This window comes from Spermophilus citellus, assembly GCF_964194105.1.
Source record: "Spermophilus citellus genome assembly, chromosome: 10".
Lineage (NCBI taxonomy): Eukaryota > Metazoa > Chordata > Mammalia > Rodentia > Sciuridae > Spermophilus > Spermophilus citellus.
Genome location: NC_138197.1, coordinates 84,151,549 through 84,174,234, shown reverse-complemented (window position 1 = coordinate 84,174,234; position 22,686 = coordinate 84,151,549). Strand labels below are relative to the sequence as shown.

Sequence of the window (22,686 nt, the reverse complement as noted above, 5' to 3'; positions counted from 1 at the left end):
AAAAATGCTCTGGGGGCTTTCAGCATAGAAAGTCCCTTGGAGGGGACCCCCTACAGTCCAGTGCTGCCCACTATTTATAGTAAGAAGTCTTAAGATTTGGTGAAAAGCTTCATGCTCTGCTTAACGTCAGTGTCCCTGCTTTTGCATACATGGATGAAATTATTCCTCAATGTTGATGCTTTCGCTGGGCAGTTGTAATTGTTTTTAGTTAACTGAAGTCTTTCCAGTAAATTTTGGACAGAGGCAGAGAATTATACTGTGTTTCTTTACTTGCAATTTTGGTTTGATACCAATATGTCAATTTTCTGCCCTTGCTTGTATCAGAGGAGGATAGCGGCAAATCCCTTATTTATGGTAGAGGAAAGAGCTACCAAGGGACTCCAAATCAGCAAGGATGGCTGTTGTTCCTAAGCAAATTACTTGTTGCAGTCAATGGCTCTCTTAATCTACTCAGAAGCTCATTATGACTTATCCATCTCTGTGTTCCCCATACCTGGCAAAATATCTGGAATGCCAAAGATGCTTGAAAAACATTCTTGTACTGAAATCAACTGCACCACAGTAACAAAACTCCTTGACTCGACTCTCCAATCTTCCTGTCATATGACTTTGCCTTCACCATCCGCTCATCCCCATGGAGATCCAGGCTGTCAACCAAACTGCTCTATCTTCCCAGAATACCTTGAGATATACTGAAACATCTTTTCCTCCTTCTGTACCTGTAGAAACCTACTGATTACCAAAAACCTAATTTAAATCTTCCTTTCTTTGAAAATACCATTTTATTGCAGCAAACTTTGTTCTGTATCTAACAAATCATAAACCACTATTCATGCTTGCAGGGAACGTCAAGACAATCCAATTCATTTGCCTCTACAGCTAATTTTTTAAAGTCAACCCTCAAAAAGTACTGCCTGACTCTACCAGTTTATAGGGACACTGTGCTTCTCCATGTTAAGTTTATTATGGGAAATATCAAGGATTACAAACTCAAAGGCTTACAAAAGCCAGACAGATAACATAAATAGAATAAATGTAAGAAGACTGGAAAAATGAATGACTTACAGACAAGTGAATTCAGACACCCTAGCTCTTTAGTTCATGAGGCAACACAGGGCCAGAGTTGCCAGATTTTTCTGTACTTTTTTTCTTTTATAAGCCAAAACTTTGGAAGCCAAACAAAACAGGTCTGTGGGTTGCCAGTTTCGACCTTGGGTATAACACTTTATTTTCCTAGAGTTTAGGAATGTTTTTCAAATAAAACAGCAGGAGGATATGCTTGAAAAACATTGGAAGCCACTAGACATACAAACTAGATCTTCCAGGATCCAAGAAACGGCAAGTATTTTGTGCTGCCTAGCCCAAACCCTAAGCTCTAAAACACTACCTCAAGGACAGCAATACTTCCCTGTTGGAAAGGCTCATTTGTGGGACTTTATTACATAGAGTTCACATTGGCTGCATCTTGAGTAAGGGTTGGTTTGGTTCCTCCAGTAAGAACAGAAGTCTGAAAGCTATGATGAGTGTTGATCAAATTATAAAGATCTAGAAAAACTGGTCACTCTTTCTTAACAGAAATGCACATAGCTCAAAACACCGCAGCTAAATTAAAATAAAACAGGGTACTAAAGTGAATTTTGAAAATTAATTTTATCTATGTGGGTTTGTTTTTCTCTTTCTGTTCCACATTCCTTCTTTTTGGGAATTTTCTGTCTCTAGAAATATATTATTTCTGTTGGGGTTGTCAATCAAAGGGGTCTATGAGTGGCACAATATTTAGGCTGGCAAAACAAGAGAATCAAGTATGCATGACTTAATCCCAGCCAATGAAGAGGAAGCTTTTTTTTTCAGAGATAAGGATGTGGGCTGGGTAAGATGGCAAGCTGTAAGTGACCATGTAGTTTTGGATGTATGCCCCAAATCCCACCAATGCATATGAACAAATCATTTCAGAGAGAGGGGGGGTAGATTCCTGATAATAAAATCTAATCATGTCTGAGGCTACTTCAAACCTTGATCAACAAGTTAACTATTTGACTTGAGTATCTGTGACTGGTCCTATAAATTATAACTGAAAGCCTTGGCTAATATAAGAAACATTCATGGTTCATGTTTTTATTTTAGGAGAATGTGGATCCAATTAAGTTAATTTCAGAAATAGGCATCTAAATAGCTGAATTGTTAACTGCATCTTCTTTTTTTCTCTCTCTCTCATGTATATTCATAATTCACATTTGCATATTCTAGCCTTTAAAATATGAATTTCAGCAAATAAACACTTTTCTCTCCCTATTTCAAAATATGATCTTTGTACTAATTTTATAAGTAATGCCATGGTTAGTACCAAAAGTTTGGAGAACATGGAAGATCATAAAGAAAAATAACACAATAACTACTGATTTCAAAAGTTAGGATTAAATTAATTTGTCAGTCAAAAGTTGTCTTCTACACATGACTACATATTTTTGGACATATATGTGAATTAGATATTTCATGGAATTATTTCCAGTATGAATTATAATTTAGGAAAACAAGGTATGTTTACATTTATAGTCAGTGAATCTCTTTAAAATATTATTCTCTGCTTTTATCCTTTTTATAAAGAGTTTTGTAGGAACCTTGGTAGCTCAAAGTACAGGATGCAGACTGCACTTGGAACAGCAGGTATGCCTAGGTCACGTGAGCGTGCCTTCTGCTTTGCCCTGGAGTTCCAGTACTGGTGGGGCAGAACAAATGCTCACCTCCTCGTTCTCGATTTTGAGCGTGGCCAGGCGGGACTGCAGTTGTTGGTACCTGAGCATGAGCTCTGCCTGGACCGGTTGCTGGGCACTGACCTGACACACCTGATGGAGAATAAGAAACTGCAGTTACAAGGAGGACCACCAACCAGAAGCACAAGTGTCACACTGATTCTCTCAAGATTCCAGTTACATCTTTCCTCCTCCTCCTCCTCCTCCTTCTTCTTCTTCTTCTTTTTTTTTTTTTTTTTTTTTGGTTCAAGGGATTGAACCCAGGGGCACTTAACTACTGATCCACATCTCTAGTCCTTTTTATTTTGAGACAGGGTGTTGATCAGTTGTTGAGTGTCCTTGAACTTGTGATCCTCCTGCCTCACCCTCCCAAATTGTTAGGATTACACGCGTGTGCCACCACACCTGGCACATCTTTACTTTTATCAGCCACCTCAAAAACTTTAGTTTTAAATAGAGACTTGGATATAAGTGGCAAGCGTGGAGAGCAGCTGCCTGGCTTGGCTATGACCGGGAAGACAGCAGCTGTCGGAAGCACTGCTCTGAGAACAGGCGCTCCTGAGATGGAGCACTGATGCTGGAGCCTTGCTTGTGGAATCCTAATGACCACTGGGCAGAGGGCAGAGGGCAGAGTGCAAAGGATGATCCAGGGGATTTTACAGGTGAAGTAATGAAGGCATCAGGCCTTTCTGGACAGTGTGGGATCTGGAGACAGCCAGTTGTGCTTAAATCCCAGCTCTGCCATCAACTAGCTGAGTGCCTGTGGCAAGTTATAAAACCTCATTTTCCTCATCTGTCAAATGGAAAGTTTCTACACTACAAAGCTGGCATGCAATGAGACAATATATTCAAAAGCACTTAGAAGGATGCCTGGCCCATAGTAAAAACTCAGAAAATGTGAATGCCTATTTTTAGCATCTTTCAACCATAGCTTCACTAGCTGATATCAGTCAATTTTATTATTTACCATTATACTGAAGAGGCAACTCATCCTAGGCTTTGGTAGAATATGTTTTAGCCATCATTTCAGTTATGAAAAAAAATCAGAATTTGAGTATTATTCATTGACACCAGAAATAATGTCTTTTTATCTTCCTTGTCAGCATTTAATGGTGTCTCCAAAACATCATAGAGATTACTGGTCCCTGGAAGAACTGGCCATAAAAAAGGGCAACAGATCCACTTTATTAAAATAATAACAAACCCATTGACATACAGCCGAAGTCAGTTATCTGTGACATTTTATCATTCTACGTTTAACATATACACAACTGAAAAAATGAAAAACAACCATTTGGTTTGGGAAGATAACATCGGGCAGCATAAATCATTCATCTTATTTGTTAAAATTCATGTGTTACTGAGAAGGACTACAAGTTCAGTATTCTTTATCTGAATGTTTGGGACTAGAATTGTTTTGGATTTTAGTTCTTTGGATTTGGGGATGTTTGCATTAATCCTTACCAGTTAGTTGAAATGGAATGTGAAAATTCTAAATCTAAAATGTTCCAAAATCTGAAGCTTTTTGAGCACTGGCACTCAAAAAGATTCAGATTTTGAAGCATTTCAGATATTTGGATTAAGGATGCTTGGCCTATACTTACCATTTATAGACAAGTAATTTATTTAACAAAAGTAAAATCAGATTAGAAATATAGCTGGCAAACACACATATATCTTACACATCTAAATACTAGGTGTTTCAAATAAAGACATGAAAGAAACTTCCATGAATATTATAACTGCATCTATTTTTAAAAACAGACCATCACTACAATAAGCTAAAATGGAATCAACTTGAGTCTTAAAAAATGTTTTGTACTTTTTCCTCCCTCTTCCTTTTGCCTGCTTTTACAATTATTTTTCTTTATAGAGATCTTTAAATCAGTATTATAAGGAGTCTTTAGAAAGATTCTATTGAGTCTGGAAGATGTTTGGTTTTTAATTTTAATTTGAATGTTCTGAGGTGGAGGAAGACTCTTCCAACTATTCTGGAATGATTTGGGACTTATACCCAGACAAATGTGCACATTTATCTGTTTGGCATTTGAGTGTTCAACCTTTGTTTTAAAAGGTGGTAATGGTTGGTCTTAATATATTATTATTCTGAGATCTTGTGCAAAGGCAAAAGAGATAAAATGAATGGGAATTTTTACAACTGTTGGGTTATAACAGATGAGGATAAGTATAAATGAACAGACAATTCATTAATTTTAAAATTTTCAATTACTGACCTCATCACCCATGTGAGACTGAAACTCAAACTTCATTGGTGGACAGAATGCAGCAGGGTACATCTCCATGAATCTCTGTTTATCACTCCTTGGCTCTAAATTGTCAACTGCATTCTCGATGATGTCTAGGCCCTCGTGTCTGGAGGTTTCAAGGTTATACTCAGCAGAGAGATATGTTCTTAGTGCTCTGTTCAGACTTGCATGGTAGCCAAGATCACAGCACTTAAAAAAAAGAAGAACACCATATATAAAAGTTAACTTAAAATCGATCAAAGACCTAAATGTGAGACCTATCAGCACAGACTCTTGGAAAAAAACATAGGGATAAACATTATGATATTGAATTAGACATTGTTTTCTTGGATGTGATATCAAAAGTGCAAGAACCAAAGGAAAATAAATTTGATTTCTTCAAAATGGAAAGTTGTTGTGCTTTAAAAGTTACCATCAGGAGGGCTGGGGTTGTGACTCAGTGATAGAGCACTTGCCTAGCACATGCTAGATGCTGGGTTCACTCCTCAGCACCACATAAAATAAATAAATAAATAAAACAAAGGTATTGTGTTGAACTACAACTAAATATATGTATTTTGACTACCAGGAAACGGAGATAAGAGATTTGTAAGAATATATAAAGAACCCTTCCAACTCCACAATACAGAGAAACATTCCCTAATTAAAATAGGGGCAGTGGATCTGAAGAAGAAGATATAGAAATGGTCAATCATATGAAAAAATGGTCAAAATCACTGTCATGGAGATGCAAATAAAAACCACAATGGGTCACCATGTACACTCCTTAGGATGGTTACAATTAAAAGACAGATGTCAGCAGGTGTTGGAAAGAATGTAGAGAAGTTGCAACCCTTGCACAGTCTGGCAGTTTTTTAAGAGATTAAACTATAGGACTCAGAAAATCCATTCTTAGGTATGTATCTAAGAGAAATGAAAACATATTTCCACACAAGAACTTGTACATGAAAGTTTATAGCAATTTTATTCATAATAGCTAAAAAAGCTGAAACAGCTTAAATGTCCACTAACCACTGAATGAATAAACTGTGGTATAGTCATATAGTAAAGCATTATTTCTCCACAAAAGGAACAAAGTCCTGATACATGCCACATGGATCAACTTTGAATAGATTATGCTATGTGAAAGAAGACAGGTGCAAAAGACCATGTATTATATGAGTCCATATATGGTATATATAAAATAGGTACATCTACAGAGACAGAAAGTAGATTCTTGTTTGCCTAGGGCTGGAGGCACAGGAGAATGCTGTGGGAGAGGGTGATAGCTGAGGGGTACAGAATTTCTTCTTGGAGTATTAAAAAGTTCCTAAAATTGATTGTGACGATGGGTATACATACTGTGAATATCCTAGAAGTCATTGTAGATTTAATGGGTGAACTGTATGGTATATGAATTTAAATCTCAATTAACCCGCTAAAAGTTTTTAAAAAGTATAGTCAACTATTGAATGAAATAATGAAAAATGGTATTCAAGTTTCAGTTATGAAATACTGTGATTGATACAATAATTTATTAAATTCTTCCAAGCTGCAAATAACCTAACTGGAATCTTTTGGGATTTGTATGCTTTATAGAAGACTCAAGAATAATATGTACCTTCATACAAGTACAAGAAGAGGTTTGAATCTGTCACAATAGTCCACAAATGCCTTCCCTCTTATTCCCAGAATAAAATTCTTAAACAGAAAATGATTTTCAAAGTCTTCTTATTGCAGACCTAATTTTGTTCACTATGCCTAGGAATAAAACTTTGAGATTCTTGAGTCTTCATTACCTTTAATTTACATTTATATTTAGTTTTTCATGTTGCATTTTAAGCAAATATGGTTTAAAAGGAGTATATCACTCTAGAAATTAGTTTTTAATTATTGACAGCAGAATTTTAAATTTGGACACAAAGGCAGTATAAATCCCTTAAAAAGAAAACAAGTGATTTTTAAATGGACAAAACCAGGTCATCTCCATACTGTTCTAATGAAGTTCAATCAATTCATTTTGATTCAATTCAACTCATCAATTGGCCAGGAGCCAGGGAATATGCTGGGCTCCAGGCATATTAAGACTGAAACACAGTAAAATACCTCCATCCTCAAGGAAATTGAATATAATCTGTTCATTAGTTTGCTACAAAAATAGGAGTAGAGGGTGCACAGGGGAAGCAGCCTTTATACAAAGGATGCATCCTCCAGGATGTGAACCAGGAACACAGCCTTTGTGAAGGTACATGTTCAACCACTAAGCTGTCTTTGACAAACCAAATGCTAACCTACAAAATTCTACCCTTCACCCTCAAATTTCCAAATTATTGCATTTGGAATTTCTATGTAAAGGTACTCTAAACCATTGCTATTTATAATTTGGTCTGTGGTCAGCAGCAGTAGCATCACCAGAGGCTTATAAAAAATACAGAATTTTGGTTCACACCCCTGACATGCCAATTCAGGACCTAAAGTTTTTGAACAACTGGAAAGTAGCTATGACATCACAATTACGAATATAAACAAAATACAATTGTGAAATGCAGTGATCAGTCTTTCCATTAATACATTTCCAAAAAACTCAGCTGCACTCAAACAGAAAATGATTCTTTTTTTTTTTTTTTTGGTTAATTTAGAAATTCTCATCTCAAATGAACAAAGCCCTCTTTTATTCTTCTTGCTCCTCACAATCCATAATGGTTCTATGTAGCAGTTTCATATACCCATCAGAAGGACTGAAAATTCATTCTATTTTCAGTAATACCTTATTTTATGAAAACATGAACTTGTAAAGGAAAGTCAGTCTCTCTCTCTCTCTCTCTCTCTCTCTCTCTCGATGTACTGGTGCTTAAAAACATCCCACTATTCCAAAAGACGGCAGATTTCACTTGATTATAAGGAAGCAAATGAGACAAGTTGGCTCATTTTATGGGTATTGATCCCAATGGGACTCAATAAAAAAGTTGACTCAATAAAAAAGTCAGAGAAAAGTTTATTTTCCCCTTAAAAATGCCAAGTCTCTTATAACTTGAAGATAGAAGGAAAAAGGGGGAGAATAAAAAGAAATAATCTAATTAATCCCAATTACCTCATTTGGAGCTCTGAAAAAATACCTACTAAGTTTTCAGTAATTCCAGACTTAAAGAGTTCACTCCACAAACATCTGAGTGTGGCTTCTTTGGGGAAGAAATGTCAAGACTACAAAAGCATCATGTGTTTTCATACTCAGCATGCCAGGTGGATTCTGTCTGGCTGGACCCAGTGAGAGGCTGGGAGGAGCTCACATGTGGCTTAGTAACTCATCTAGGCGTCTCTCCAGGAATCTTTTGGACTTGCACTGCTGTACTTAGGAGGTTTCCGTGAGGAGTTTGATGGGCAATTTCCTTCTCTGACCCCTAGGGTACATGTCAGTCTTTAAGGTCACTAATTGGCATAATTTTATTAATTCTGATACACTGCATTTTTACACTCTTAGTTTTTTTTATTAGTTGCTCATGACAATACAATGATCTTGACATATCATACATTTGATTTGAATGGGGTATGAATTCTCATTTTTCCATGTGTACAGGTTGCAGGATCACATTGGTTATACGGCCACATATATACATACAGCAATACTGGTGTCTATTGTATTCTGCTGTCCTTCCCGTCCTCCTAGGGTACATGTCAGTCTTTAAGGTCACTAATTGGCATAATTTTATTAATTCTGATACACTGCATTTTTACACTCTCAGGTTTTTTTTTTCAAAAATATTTTTAGTTGTAGATGGAGGCAATACCTTTGTTTATTTAGTTTTACGTGATGCTGAGGATTGAACTCAGTGCCTCACATGTGCTAGACAAGTGCTGTACCGCTAAGCCACAACCCCAGGCCTACACTCTCAGTTTTTAAAGCATCTTGAAAGCAAAAAGAAACCAGGAATGGAAAGATGTTATTCTTCGAGGTTCCGTGAGATAGCAAGGCTAGCCACAGAATGATCTTTTTTCTAAACCAGAAGCTGAAGCGACACTGGTTGTGTAAGATTCAAGATAATTTGGTTTAAAAAGTCTAAAGTAGTTCTATGGAGTTTATGGATTATTAATAGGATATGGAAAGTCAGCTTCTGCATAGTGTTGAGTTATATAACCCAAGTGCATTTAATGATGAAAATACATAAGAAACCAATAAAATATTTCATGCAAACAAAACAGTTTTATTCTGATGGATGAAAAACTCTGAATGAATACATAAAATTATAGGTCAAAACTAAAGGAGGAAAGATTGTTGGAAGCAGTTGAGTATATATAAATATTTTAAAAATATCTCAAGAGCCACCAAGATAGATTCCACACAGTATTAGTCTAAATCATCACAGTAAGCTAATTTTGTTAGGCAAAAGAGTTGAGAACAGAATCAAAATGAAGATGAAATCCAAGTATTGAGAGCTGTGACAAACACTTCATCTTGTCCCAAACCCTGAGGGCCAGCTGAAGTTTATATGGTGGGTATCATGTTAGGGCAACTGGATCACAGCTGGTCAGAAGGGCACCTTTATTTTTCTTTTTTGTGTAACTGCATAACATTTAGCCCTGCTGAGGTAGAAGTTTGCTAGCAATATGGGAGTTGCTGTAATGAAAAGGCAGAGGAAAGAAGTCCAACATTTATGTTTCTAGAACTCTAGCAGCCAATGTTGTTTGCCAGGGCAGTCCTAGAAATGGCTGGAGGGCAGCCCCAAGTTCCCACATGACTCCAGAATTAGGCAGGTATCATGAGAATGGAAGTGTTCTACTTTTTATGTAGAGATATTCTACTTTCACTTCTGTGTTCTGGCCTTTGGGAGACTTTGTTGGTTCTCTTCTCTGGGTGTAAATAAGCTTGGCTTGAACCATTGCAGAGCTATGGATATTGGGGAAAGATTCTGTCCACCCCTTATTTTGTATTTTTTTTTTTTGAAAAATAGTGCAACCAAAGCAAATTGAATTGTAAAAATGGATAGCTTTCACATGACTGTGAGTGGCTTCAAAAGACCAGAAGGAGGGTAAGTCTGGAGGTTATTTATTTATTTATTTATTTGTATTGGTGATCTAACCTAGGGGCACTTTACCACCCAGCTCTTTTTTATTTTGAGACAAGGTCTTGATAAGTTGCTGAGGGTCTCGCTAAATTGCTGAGGATGCCCTCAAACTTGCCATCCCCCTGCCTCAAGCCTACTGAGTTGCTGGGTTTACAGGCATGCACCACTGTGCCCAGCCCAGAGCTTTAATGTTAGGAGTCAAATGAATAAAGTGTACTTCTTCCAAATAAATTATCTCTTTGTCTTTCACTATTTTCCTTTCTAACCATTTAGTATTTTACCCAAGAAACTACAAACACATTTTGTGAGAGACAGGCATCTCCCAGGACTAAGCTAGATGTCTAAACTCTACAGGCCACTTTCATACACCTGTTTTCATGTCTGTGTTCCTGATGGTCCACAGATGGCTGGCAGTTCATTTTTTTGCTGCTACTTTAACTGTAGCCAAGCATTTAGAAAACAATGCTTTGGGTTTTCTCTTAAGTACTAAAAAGGTCATAATGGTACATCTGTGTGATAGGAGAAGACACAAAGCCGGAAAGAGGAGAACTGTTGTAGCTCATGCCTGAGCCAATGAGCGTGCTGAACATCATGCGTTGTTTAATGCATCTCCCACCCATCAGACTCCTTTTTCCCAGGCCAAATCTTGGTAACCAGCCTGAATCAAATTAAGAGAGAGGAGAGAGAACAAACAAAGCAAGTCAAAGTAAATACAGACCATATGGTAAATTGATGGAGAAAAATAAAAGGTCCGAGCAATAGTACTAAGGCGGAAAGGGTGTTTGTTGGTGCCTTTTTATAGGACAGTTAAGGTGCAACACGGATGAGAAGGAATCAGACTTACAAGGTTCTGAAGGAGAGTATTGTAGCAAAAAGTGCAAAGCAAGAAAAAGTATAAAGCAAGACTCCAAGTAAGAAAATATTTGGTGGTTCTGTGGAATAGAAAGAAGGCGAGTGTACCAGGAGCATGGTGTGGGGATAAAGTTGTAGGCAATGGCCGTGAGGGGCAGGTGGGCACCAGTTCATACAGGGTGTTGGTGAATAGTTTGGATTTATTCTAAGAAGAAGGGAAGGTCTTTCGAGAATTTTAAACAGGATCTACCACATCTGAGTTCTGTTTTGTTTTTTTAATACTCTGGTTGTTTGGGAAGGGAATAGATTTTTGGAAGACAGGGGAGGCAGCGGTAGACATATGAACTGCTACAATTCAGGAGAGAAAAGAAGAGCCTTTGTCTAGGAGACGGAGAGTGCAGGCAATGAGAAGTGGCAAGGTGTGGGACAGTCAGGAGTTAGGAATGGCAGGATTTGCTGATGCATTTATATGTGGGGATGAGAGAAGTAGATTTTGGCTTGTGTAAAGTGGGTGCAAAATGGTACCATTTTCTGAAAAAATGGGTAAGAGGAAAGTTATGTGTGTGGAGGGTGATGACGTATGGACAGAAATAAGAAGTTGTTTTGGAAGCCTAAGATGATCAAGATGCCCACAAGACATCCAGTAAGAGGTGTCCAGAAGATAGCTGGGTATACAAATCTGAAGCCCAGGAAGATGATCAAGGCTGGTGATAAAAATCTAGGTGCTATCAGATGGTAATTAAGCCAAGGGAGAAAACAAAAGAAAGTGAGGATCATTCTTCAGGAGACTTTCAATATTCAGAGGTTCAGCCAAGAAGAATGAGCAAGTATGGAATACTGAATAAAAAAAAAAAGAAAGAAAGAAAAAAAGAAAGAAAGAACAGCTTATGCCTCAGGAGGAAAACAGGTGAGTGCAGTTCCTTTGTGTGAAGGCCCATGGCATCTCCATTGGAAAGAACTTCAAATGCCAAGCCAAGTACTTCAGTCATCCAACTCATTAAAGTTTTAGAATATCTGTTCTAACACAATGGGATAAAAACATTCCTAAATTAGTTTACATGATCACTACAATCTCCTAACCCATTTAACATGATTTCTCTATAATCTTCCTAATAAGAGCTCAGGTCTAATGGAGAATACAGTATTACAATTTGGCAGGTTTTCATGGATAAATCTTAATACCCTTGTGTATGGGGGAAAAGTCAAACTAATTAAGAAAATCCTGAACTCTGAGTAAGTTGCTTTTTAATTAAACACATATTCCCAAAAGACAAAAAGATAAGGCTAACAGCTTTAACACAGCTGATTATTCAGAAATGATAAAATAAAGATGACATGGGATATATGATGCAATCTAATTTCAATCTCATCCTGTGTAAATGGCCAATAAAACATGTGTGACAGATATCCTTATGAAGAAAATTGGCTAGAGTAGGGGATTATTCCCTGGCAATATTCCACAACAGTAACAAAGATTTATCCTTCACATTCCAAAGTGATCTGCAAACCTTTATAGGGAGAAGTTGGAGACCATCAAACTGTAGTGAAAGGACACAAATACTTCTGGGCAGGTGCTCTGGAACAAAGCACCAATAAAGTTTTATTATGGAGGACTTAGTTTCTTTGAATGCATTTTGAAGATGTAAAACTGGATAGGGAGAAGCTATATTAAGAGCAATGCAATCTTAAAACCAGTTGTTTTACAATTCCAAATTTGCAGAGTGGTGCATATGATTATAGTTCACAGAATCTTAGCATTAAGACTTGTAATCTTTTTTAACTACTTATTTTAGCAAATCATAATCTCTGGAAACTCTTAGCATTCAATTACAAACATGTTTCCTGAATGACTTCTCTTTTGCATGTAACATATCCTAATTTTTTTTAAAGATGGACACAATATTTGTACTTTTACTTATTTTTACGTGATGCTGAGGACCGAACCCAGTGCCTCTCACATGTGCAAGACAAGCATTCTACCTCTGAGCTATAACCCCAGCCCCACATATCCTAATTCTTAATTGGTACGTTGTAGGCTATTTTGCATTTAATATGTGGGACAGCAATGATCTTAGACAGAGAAACTACTATCTGCAAAACTAGAATCTATTTTCCTCTACAATGATCCCTTTATTCCTCCAGCCCAATTAATCTTTGTTCAGCTAATATTTGCAACATATTTCTTATAATTCATATTTATTCTTTAGAATGATATAATAAAAATCCTTATTTGCTGTGAAATTAACACTTTGATCCACTTCCCACTTGATTCCAAAAAGTTGTTGATCTACAACTAAAATTTACTTAGGACTTTCTTTAGAGACAGAAGAGAATCCCTCTTACCAGTCTTTCGCTTAAGTGTACTCTGGCTTAACTAATACTTGGTTCATTCTGTAAAGCAGGAATCTGAAAGCCAAATCCCTCCCATGCCTCATTTGTAAAGTCTAAGTACAACACAATCATACCCACTTTCTTACTTAAAATCTGTGGCTGCTTTTGCATAACAAGTGAAGAATTGTCCAGAATATATGGCTCACAAATCCTCAAATATTTACTTTCTGGCTCTTTCCAGAAAAAGTTGATCAACTCTAGCTCTAAAGTACAGTGACGAATATCAAAAGGACTGTCAATACACACAGCTATTTAAATGGTCTCTAATATTCCTATACATTTCTGTTACAACACCTAATCTGTAGTAAGTTGTGCAATATTTGTTCCATTTATATTTATCATATTTTAATTAAATTATAATATCGATAACATTAATATATAAATTATATAATAATCATATTAAAATATTATATTATATTAAAATATATTGTATAATTATATGTTATATATAATTAATACACATTAATTATATATAACATATAATTATATGCTATATAATTATATATTAATTATATAATATTAAATATTTGATGAAAGAAGCATGAAGGGAATTGTTGGGAAGACTTAAGAGTAAACAAAATTGCTATCAAATGAGGCAAAGTTTTGACAACTTTATCAGATTGTGAAGGCATTGTAAATATCCAGGACATTGTTTCTTTACATGAGAGAACTCAAGATTAGAAGTCATAGATAACACACAGTGGAAGAGATCTGGGCTAAGAAAGAGTTCTCAAAACTGTACAAAAGAGAAATCATAATATTGAAAGATTGGGAAATATAAATAATGTTGGTGAGCTTTTGGCTAAAAACATTTAAGGTATAAATTTTTATACCTTCCTATTTTTTCTTTTTAAAATATAAAAATATGCCCATACTTAAAGAATATTATAGAACATACACACCTCTTTTAATAAACAAAATATTATTATATATACTTCTTTTAAATAAACAAAATATTATTATTATCATATACAGTTCTTTTAAATAAACAAAATATTATTATTATTTAAATTTTTTTTTAGTTGTATATGGACTCAATACCTTTGTTTTTATGTGGTGTTAGGGTCAAACCCAGTGCCTCACACTTACGCGGCAAGTGCCCTACTACTGAACTACAACTCCAGCCCCAAACAAAATATTATTGATATTTCAGAAGTTTCCCAAGTCCTCCCCAGTCACAAGCCCTTTCCTTCTTCCTAGAGCTAGTTCAGTACCTGGAACACCCAGAAATTTTTTTTTTTTTTTAAAGAGAGAGTGAGAGAGGAGAGAGAGAGAGAGAATTTTTAATATTTATTTTTTAGTTCTCGGCGGACACAACATCTTTGTTGGTATGTGGTGCTGAGGATCGAACCCGGGCCGCACGCATGCCAGGTGAGCGCGCTACCACTTGAGCCACATCCCCAGCCCCAGAAATTTTTTTTTTTTAAATTTTTTTCCCAGAAATTTCTAAACTGTGTTTGGTACACTGCATTTAAATATTTTCAGCCAAAATAAAAGAAAGTTATCATTTGCTTCAATATATTACCCTCAACAAACTTTAGAGTTCTGATATCTAATGTCTTAAATAAGGACTTGATTAAGAAATTCATTTACCTACAAAGGTTATTAAAGTATTGTTTTCAGTAATAGAACTCAACATAAAATTAATTTATTCATCCCAAAAGGTACAATAAAAAATTTAAGATGTACTAAAAATAAATTCCAGTAGACCTCCAGTAACTATTATTTATAAATGATTAACACTGAGAGAGAACAAGAGAGAGGAGAGGGAGAGGAAGCAAGTAAGTGAGCTAATCCAAGGTAATATTGATGAGCAAGGTAAAGTTTATCTAAAATAGAAAATATATTAGAATTATTAAATATTTTTGAAAACCAATAAATCACCTTTAAATACATAGAAGAGACTTGAACTATTCTATCAGTGTTGAGTTATTAAAGTGTTTAGCTGTAGCAGTTAACAAGAGGGGATTTTATTAAAGAGGGGTCACTAGTAGATATGTGAATTGATTAAAGTATTTTAAGGATTGTTATATTCCTTTTATGTATGTAATTAATTTATACTCTAAGAAAGGATTTTGTTGACTAAGAGCAAGTTAAAGCTCAGACATTTTTGAGTCTCAAATTAGTCGATTTCCAATTTAATAAAAATACAAATTCAGGAGATTTAAAAATATTTGTAATCTATTGTCACTCTATGATGGAGGAATCAGAGTAACACCAGGCCAAGCCAGTTGATTTTACATTTGCCGCAGGAGGTTAAAACAGATGTTGTTATGTGCCCACATAAGATACAGAGACATCATTTGTGATGTATTCAAAGTCAAAGTGGTTAACTTGAACCCATCGAGACTTAATCTAAGGTTCACTTTGTGGGAAATGTGCAAGGGATGGAGAAACAGGATTAATTTCTCCATCCAGGAGGTATTCAGACAAATCAGAAGCTGGAGCATTCCAAGGAACGACTGTCCATGTCTCTTCCACAAGGGGCTTCACTAGATTAAAAACCAAAATAATATACAACAGAAAACTTATGGGTCATATGGTCCTGATTCAACAAATGATCCTAAATTTCATCTGATCTAGACATACCAGCTTTGAAACCTATTTTGGGGACAGAAATTGTAATATGGCCTGGTTATTAGATGTCTATTGAGATGGAAAGTTGGAGATCGTGAAAAAGCAGGTTAAAAAACTATATGTAAAATGTGATTTTGTACTCCTGAACTAAAACTATGTATGTGGACACAGAGAAAGTCTAGATTTTAACATTAATGATCCCAGGTGGTTAAGAATGTGATCATTTCATTTTGGTGTATAGTATTCTTAGTTTTCTACAATTTACATGTTTTGCTTCTGTAATAGTGAAATAACAGTTTGAAAACACATATTCTATGGAAAGTTTATATTAATTTTTGTGATACCATAAAAATTTTGTTAGAAAAAGAGATTGACACGAGTAGAAGCTCAAGGGAAATTGGAGATTTATATAAAAGGTACAAATTTGAATTCTCTATAATGCTTTGATTTCATCAAGAAACATTTACTGCCTTTCATGTCATTTCTCATACAAAATACTATGCATTAAAGAGGTCGCTTGCCTTTTTTCCTCACTGGAGGTATAAAAATTCTTCTCATTATTATTAGATAGCTCGATATCAAATGCACTTTGTTAAATAAATCCACAAAGTATAAAGGATTCTAGGTACCTTTACATAATAATCAACCTGTTTCTTTTTTCACCAGGAAGGGTCAAACTTAATGGATTTTAGGATCACCACTATATATGCAAATTGGATTTCTCAAAATAAGCAGCCATTTTAGAATGTACATATTCAGACTCTGATGCCTTAAAAATGACACAAGGAACGGAAAAATTATTTTCACTAAGAAAGCACTCAATTTCAGTTGACTATGACAGCAAACCAATTTCACGTCATTTCTTTCAAAATTCACGTTTAAGTTATATTACTTGAGAATTGTTCACATTTTAAATTTAAGGCTGATCTTTAAATTTTTGACTTTTGGGAAAAATGAAAATCACTTGACATATTTAACCATTACTTATTTTCATCAGAGTTAATTATATCTGGAGGGAAAGAAATGTCTGAGTTTGAAGTCTACCACTTGGTATTATTGTATCCTTGAGCAAGTTATATACTCTGGCTAGCCTCAGATATTATGCTTTCTGTTTTTTAAGCTATAAAATGGAAAAGACAGTATTCATCTTTTTGGTGAGATTATACTTGGAAACCTGCCTGTCACATAGTAAGAGCTCAATATCCATGAAAGTGATGGAGACTCTCATAGTTCTGACTTGCTCTTTCTGTCTTGTATATTCCAAGAACATTGAGGATGCTCCTTTGAATCTCCCCACAGAAGGCCAGTAGGCATCTCAATCATGCTATATGAAACAGAACTACAGCTCTTACTCTTCAATATCTTAATAAACAGTACCATCGTTAAACTAATGCCATTTATTTCTCCTTCTTCCTCTTCCTTCTCCTTTGGTACTGGGGATTGAACCCAGGGGTACTTTGCCATTGACCTACATCCCCATCCCTTTTTATTGTACTTTTTTTAAAACAGGGTCCTGCTAATTTGCTGAGTCTGGTCTCAAACTTGTGATCCTCTTACCTCAGCCTCCCAAATTTCTAGATTATTGGCAGGCATGGAGCCTGATTCATTTCTCTGGACCTGAATCTTAGTCATTTCTCTCCTCTTTTTCATCTACTATATCAGATTTCCATCTGCAACCTTATGCATTTTGCATCCTACTACTTATAGGTCGATCACTGCCACACTAGTCCAAGCCAGAATCATCTTTAGCTTGGCCAACTACAAAAGACTCTTGATAAAGCATTTGTATTTACGCTTGACCTCCTGAGCCATTCAGTCTTTTTCTGTTTGGCTACTCAGAATCTTTAAATGTAATCCAGCTGATGTTATTTCCTGCTCAAAACCATCTTTGAACAAAATACAAACCCTTCCGCTGTCCAGAAGACCCTGTGATTGGTCTTCTGCTGATCTTCTCTCCTAGCATTTCCCTTCTCCCTCACTCAACTTTGGCCACACCAATCTCCTTTGCTATCCTGTGAGCATTGAGCTTCTGGAACACTCCACCTCTGCAGCTTTCGCCTTACCAGTCCTTCCCTTGGATGGTCTCCTTCCCTTGATGGCTGTGTGGCTCTCCGTCTCAATTCTCCATTCAAAGGCCAGGTTTTTCCTGATCACCCCATCAAAAGAAGCATTCCCTCAGCTCTGTTCTATTTTTCTTTATGGCACTATCACTCCATATATATATGTGTGCACGCATGGGTGTGTAAGTGTAACTTCATTTATTGTCTATTTCCCAGCATATACATAAACCTCATGACAGTGAGGACTTTGTTTGACTTTGCTGGATTCCTATTGTCAAGAATGGTGCTTGAGTGCACTGGGGTAGAGCTCCCCAGACCCAACACATAATATTAGCTGAGGACTAACCATTTCACACTATCATCTTAAGCATTAAGAACTTAGCTCAGTGGTAGAGTGCATACTTAGCAATTGCAAGGTGCTGGGTTCCATCCCCAGTACTGCCTCTCCTCTAACATATACATACATGTGTATATGGTGTGTGTGTGTGTGTGTGTGTATACATATATATATAAAGGCTGAACTATAGCTCAGTGGTAGAGCACTTGCCTAGTACGTGTGAAGCCCTCAGTACCAGTCCCAACACTGCAAAAAGTAATCAACCAAAACAGTACTTGGTAGGTATAAAAGAAATACTTTTGAATACTTGGAAAGTTTTCCATGTGCAAAAACTGGCTTAGCTCAAGTTTGAAATGAAAAATTATGTAGAGAAGTTACATCAAATTAGTTTATAGAAACCTTATGGATCTGAATTTGTAAACAAGGGGTCATAAAATTCTTTTTTAATAGCAATTATTAGCATATATTATTTCTACAAAATAATGGGTTTCTTTGTGACATTTCCCCACACACACACACACACACACACACACACACACACACACATATATATATATATATATATATATATATATATATATATATATATATACTGTGCTCTGATCATATTCACCTTCTCTATTAGTCTTTCTTAGCCACATTATTCTTTATTTTTATTTAGGAAACCTAAAGAATTTTCTTTCTTTCTTTCTTTTTTTAAAAGGAAACCTAGCAGCACTCTATCAGAGAATTTCTTGTATTTCATCAGAGTGCTGGAAGAAAAAAATTTTAAAAATATCCACAAAAAGTTTCTGCATTTAAAACAATGAAGGGATTAGTTACTCAACTGAAATACTAGTAACAAATAAAAAGAGAAAAAAGGTTTTCTTGGTTTTCCTTATTACTCCATGGTTTTACAGAAAAAAAATATATTAGAAAAAAATTATATTATAAGATAAAGTTGTTTGAAGACTAAAATAAAAGGTGAAAATCATCAGAGTGTTGATGAGCTAAAAAAATAATTCCCTTTCAACAATGGTTTTGTAAAATTCTCGAATTATCTCTCTAAAATAATAGCTAACTACATTAAATTCGCCATAAAAATTAAGTTGCTTTAACTTACTGTATGTTTACATTATGACAACTTTTGGGAGTCATAATGTATAATTTCATAAAATCATAAGGCTGTTGGATGCAATCAATACAAAGTAGCATATGAGTGAGGCTCCAGCAGCCAAGCTTCAGAATCTCTACGACTTTATCTGTGCTTCTCTTATGGCATTTATCACCCCTTTTATATTTTAAATTCAGGTACTGGTATTTGGAGGCACAGGGTTTTTGTCTGTTTCATCTTTGCATCTCCTACAGTGTTGGCATGATCCCTAGGCTACATTTTATGAATGAAAGGATAAAGGATGCAGAGGCCTAATACTGTGGAATAACAGCCGTGAATGCTGTGTGAATGTAATTGTGGATATATTTTTGGAGAATTCTAAATGAGCCCAATTACTGCTTTTTTTACTCCATATCCCAAGAAAGTACAGAGACGTGGAACAATCTGTCAGAGTGGTTCATGTGCCCGGTTTTGCTTCCTTGTGTTTGTCATGATTGTCACAGAGCAATCACTTGTATAGTCATTTGCTTAATAAATAATTAATAAAAATAAAAAATAATTAATAAAAAATTAAAAATTAAAAATAATTAATAAAAAATTAAAAATAAAAAATAATTAATAAAAAATAAAAATAAATAAATAAATAAATAAAAAAAATTAATAAAATGCTTCTCCATTTTATTTTCCAGAGGCTAAGCATTCTACATGGCTTCTTAGGGCCTCGGCATATCACAAAAGGAGGAGCCCAATTAATATATTTTGAATCAAAGAATGGTTGGGGCTATGTCACTACATGATTTGAAAATGGCTGGGTCCCCTTTCTGGCTGAGCTGCAGCTTCAAAGACCCTAACCACCTGATTATCACTGGTTTTAGGATACATGCTTTTTTTTTTACAAATATCCTAGAATCCATAGTTTGTAATTATCCCATACAGTGGAATCGGAAGTATTTTTCTGAGTACTACATAAAATAACATTATTTTAATCAAGAATGGTGTTTTCCAGTTAATGAAGGAAAGCTATTGTTAATTCCATCTTGATATGGAAACATAAAAACCGTAATTACTTACATCAATTAAATCTGAAAGATCATGAATATAGTACTTGAAAACTGAGGCATTAGTTGCTTCAAGTGTTAGGAGATATTCATTCCGTGCCTTAATCGATTTTAGCTTATTTTCTGAATACTTTGCTTGTCTCTGGAAAGGAAGAAGACGCAGGCATTGAGAGACAAAGCCATTTTAAAATAAGACAGAGAAACATACATGAATTTTTATTAATCTAAATAATTTATTCCACATATACAAATGACCCTCTAAGTCTTTGTGAAAAGTACATTCTGAAATTGATTTAAATAACAAACTAAAATTACCTAGCTATGGGGAATAACAACAATGTATTTGGGCTTCAGGCCCATTTGCAATGAAATCTCTTTGTTGCTGTTCAAGTTTTCCACATTTATACTCAATACTTGGCATTCACCACTAAATGATGTCCAGCTGTTATTACATGATTTTTATGTGTCTTAAACATTTTTCTTTCCCACGGGAGGAAATGTGTGTCATTTCACAATAATTTACAATGTGCATAGATCAGTGATTTCGGCAGTGTTCTTAGTGCATTATTAGCTCCTCGCTGAAGATGGAGGGCTCTGTAGTATATTTTCACTTACCTTTTCTTTCATTTTTTCAATTTTCTTTACAGAGCTTCGCCGCTGATGTCTCTCTTCTAGTCTAATATGGAAGACAGGATCACCAGATCTCCCAATTTGCTTCTCCTCTTGTTTCTCAGCCTCTTTCAGCTTGCTCTCTGCACTGATGCTCTCTGCATGATACATATGGTATGTTTTCATCACCTGTGAAAAAGTAACCCAAATTGTTAAAAGATGTCCGCCTATAACTTATAGAGTGAATGCAAACCATTAAATGATGTGTCTGTTAAAAATATCGCCTTCCAACTGGCAGGGAAAAGCCAGATTGTTAGTAAAATACATAAATTATGGCCTATTGCTTCTACATAAACCAAACAAATATGCAAATTCACCTGCCAGGAAGAGGCACTTAGGGGACAGGCTTTGATGAAAAAATGATTTAAGAGTCTTTTGCAAACTTTTCAACATACTCAGAAAGTTCTCTTAAGCTTAAAAGTGTTTCTCTAAAATCACACATGCATTACTAATTTGCAGAATAAACTATTTATTCATGGATAAGTTTTTTTTTTATGGATAAGTTTTAACCCAACCAAAACTCCAGCTTAGATAGGAATAAAGAATTTATCACACAAAATCTACTTGTCAAAATACCAAATTTAAATATTAAGGTTCATACATAGTTGTAGTTTAAAAACATTGTTTTTTCTGATCACAAAGTGATACTTAAAATTTCAGTGTAGAAAATATATGATACAAAGCAGGAAATAAAATACAAAGCAAACCATGGTTAAGATTTGGTATACAGTCTTCTAGTCTTTTACCTATGAAAACCACACACCCACTTCTTCATTTAAAAATGCCATATATATTTCTCCCCTTAAATGTGTACAATTATTTTTATTTTTTAAGTTGTAAATGGACACAATACTTTTATTTTATTTATTTTTATGTAGTTCTGAGGATTGAACCCAGTGCCTCACATGTATTAGGTGAGTGCTCTACCACTGAGCCACAACCCCAGCCCATGTATGTACAATTTTTAATGTCTTCTTTTACTTAATATTTCAGAATATTTTTCTATATCACTAAATGTTCTTCCAAAAAAGAAGAAGGTCTGTATAATACTTCTTTATGTAATGTCCATAATTACCTAAGTAAACAGAATTGTTGAATATTTTAGGATTATTTCAACTTTTTGCTCTATAAAGAAAGCTGTGCTGGGGCTGGGGTTGTGGCTCAGTGGTAGAGTGCTTGCCTAGCATGTGTGAGGCACTGGGTTCGATTCTCAGCACCACCTATAAACAAATAAATTCATGAAGTTCCATCAATAACTAATAAAAATTTTAAAAAAAAGAAAGCTGTGCTGAAAACCCTTCATGTATATCTCATCTTAGTTCTTCCCTTGGAAATGAATTATACATAACTTATATTTTCATAACATTTAGGAATATATGGAACATTTTGTAATGTATCTTTTCCATGCAAGTTGTTAACCTATATAATGAATCCTCAATTATTAAAAATTTTGGTTATCTTATTATTACAAAAATGTTTGTGGACAAAATTATGTCATAATTCCTAGGAGAAATTTCTAGAAGTAGAATTGCAGGGTTAGAGAATATGCAAATTTTTGAGGCTCTGCCAATTTTACGCTCTACTAATAAACAC

General features: G+C 35.2%; 1 protein-coding gene across 2 annotated transcripts in view; it reads right to left on the bottom strand.

The window, feature by feature from the left end:
* The window catches only part of SRGAP1 (SLIT-ROBO Rho GTPase activating protein 1), a 294,904-nt gene that overhangs the window by 76,424 nt on the left and 195,794 nt on the right, over positions 1–22,686 (bottom strand). For both annotated transcript variants that reach the window (XM_081309469.1, XM_081309470.1), the window contains exons 5-8: positions 21,040–21,222; positions 20,438–20,566; positions 4,985–5,206; positions 2,742–2,843 (exon numbers count right to left, since the gene is read on the bottom strand). In XM_081309469.1, coding sequence (XP_081165595.1) covers positions 2,742–2,843; positions 4,985–5,206; positions 20,438–20,566; positions 21,040–21,222 — 636 coding nt within the window. The remainder of the gene's footprint in view (positions 1–2,741; positions 2,844–4,984; positions 5,207–20,437; positions 20,567–21,039; positions 21,223–22,686) is intronic.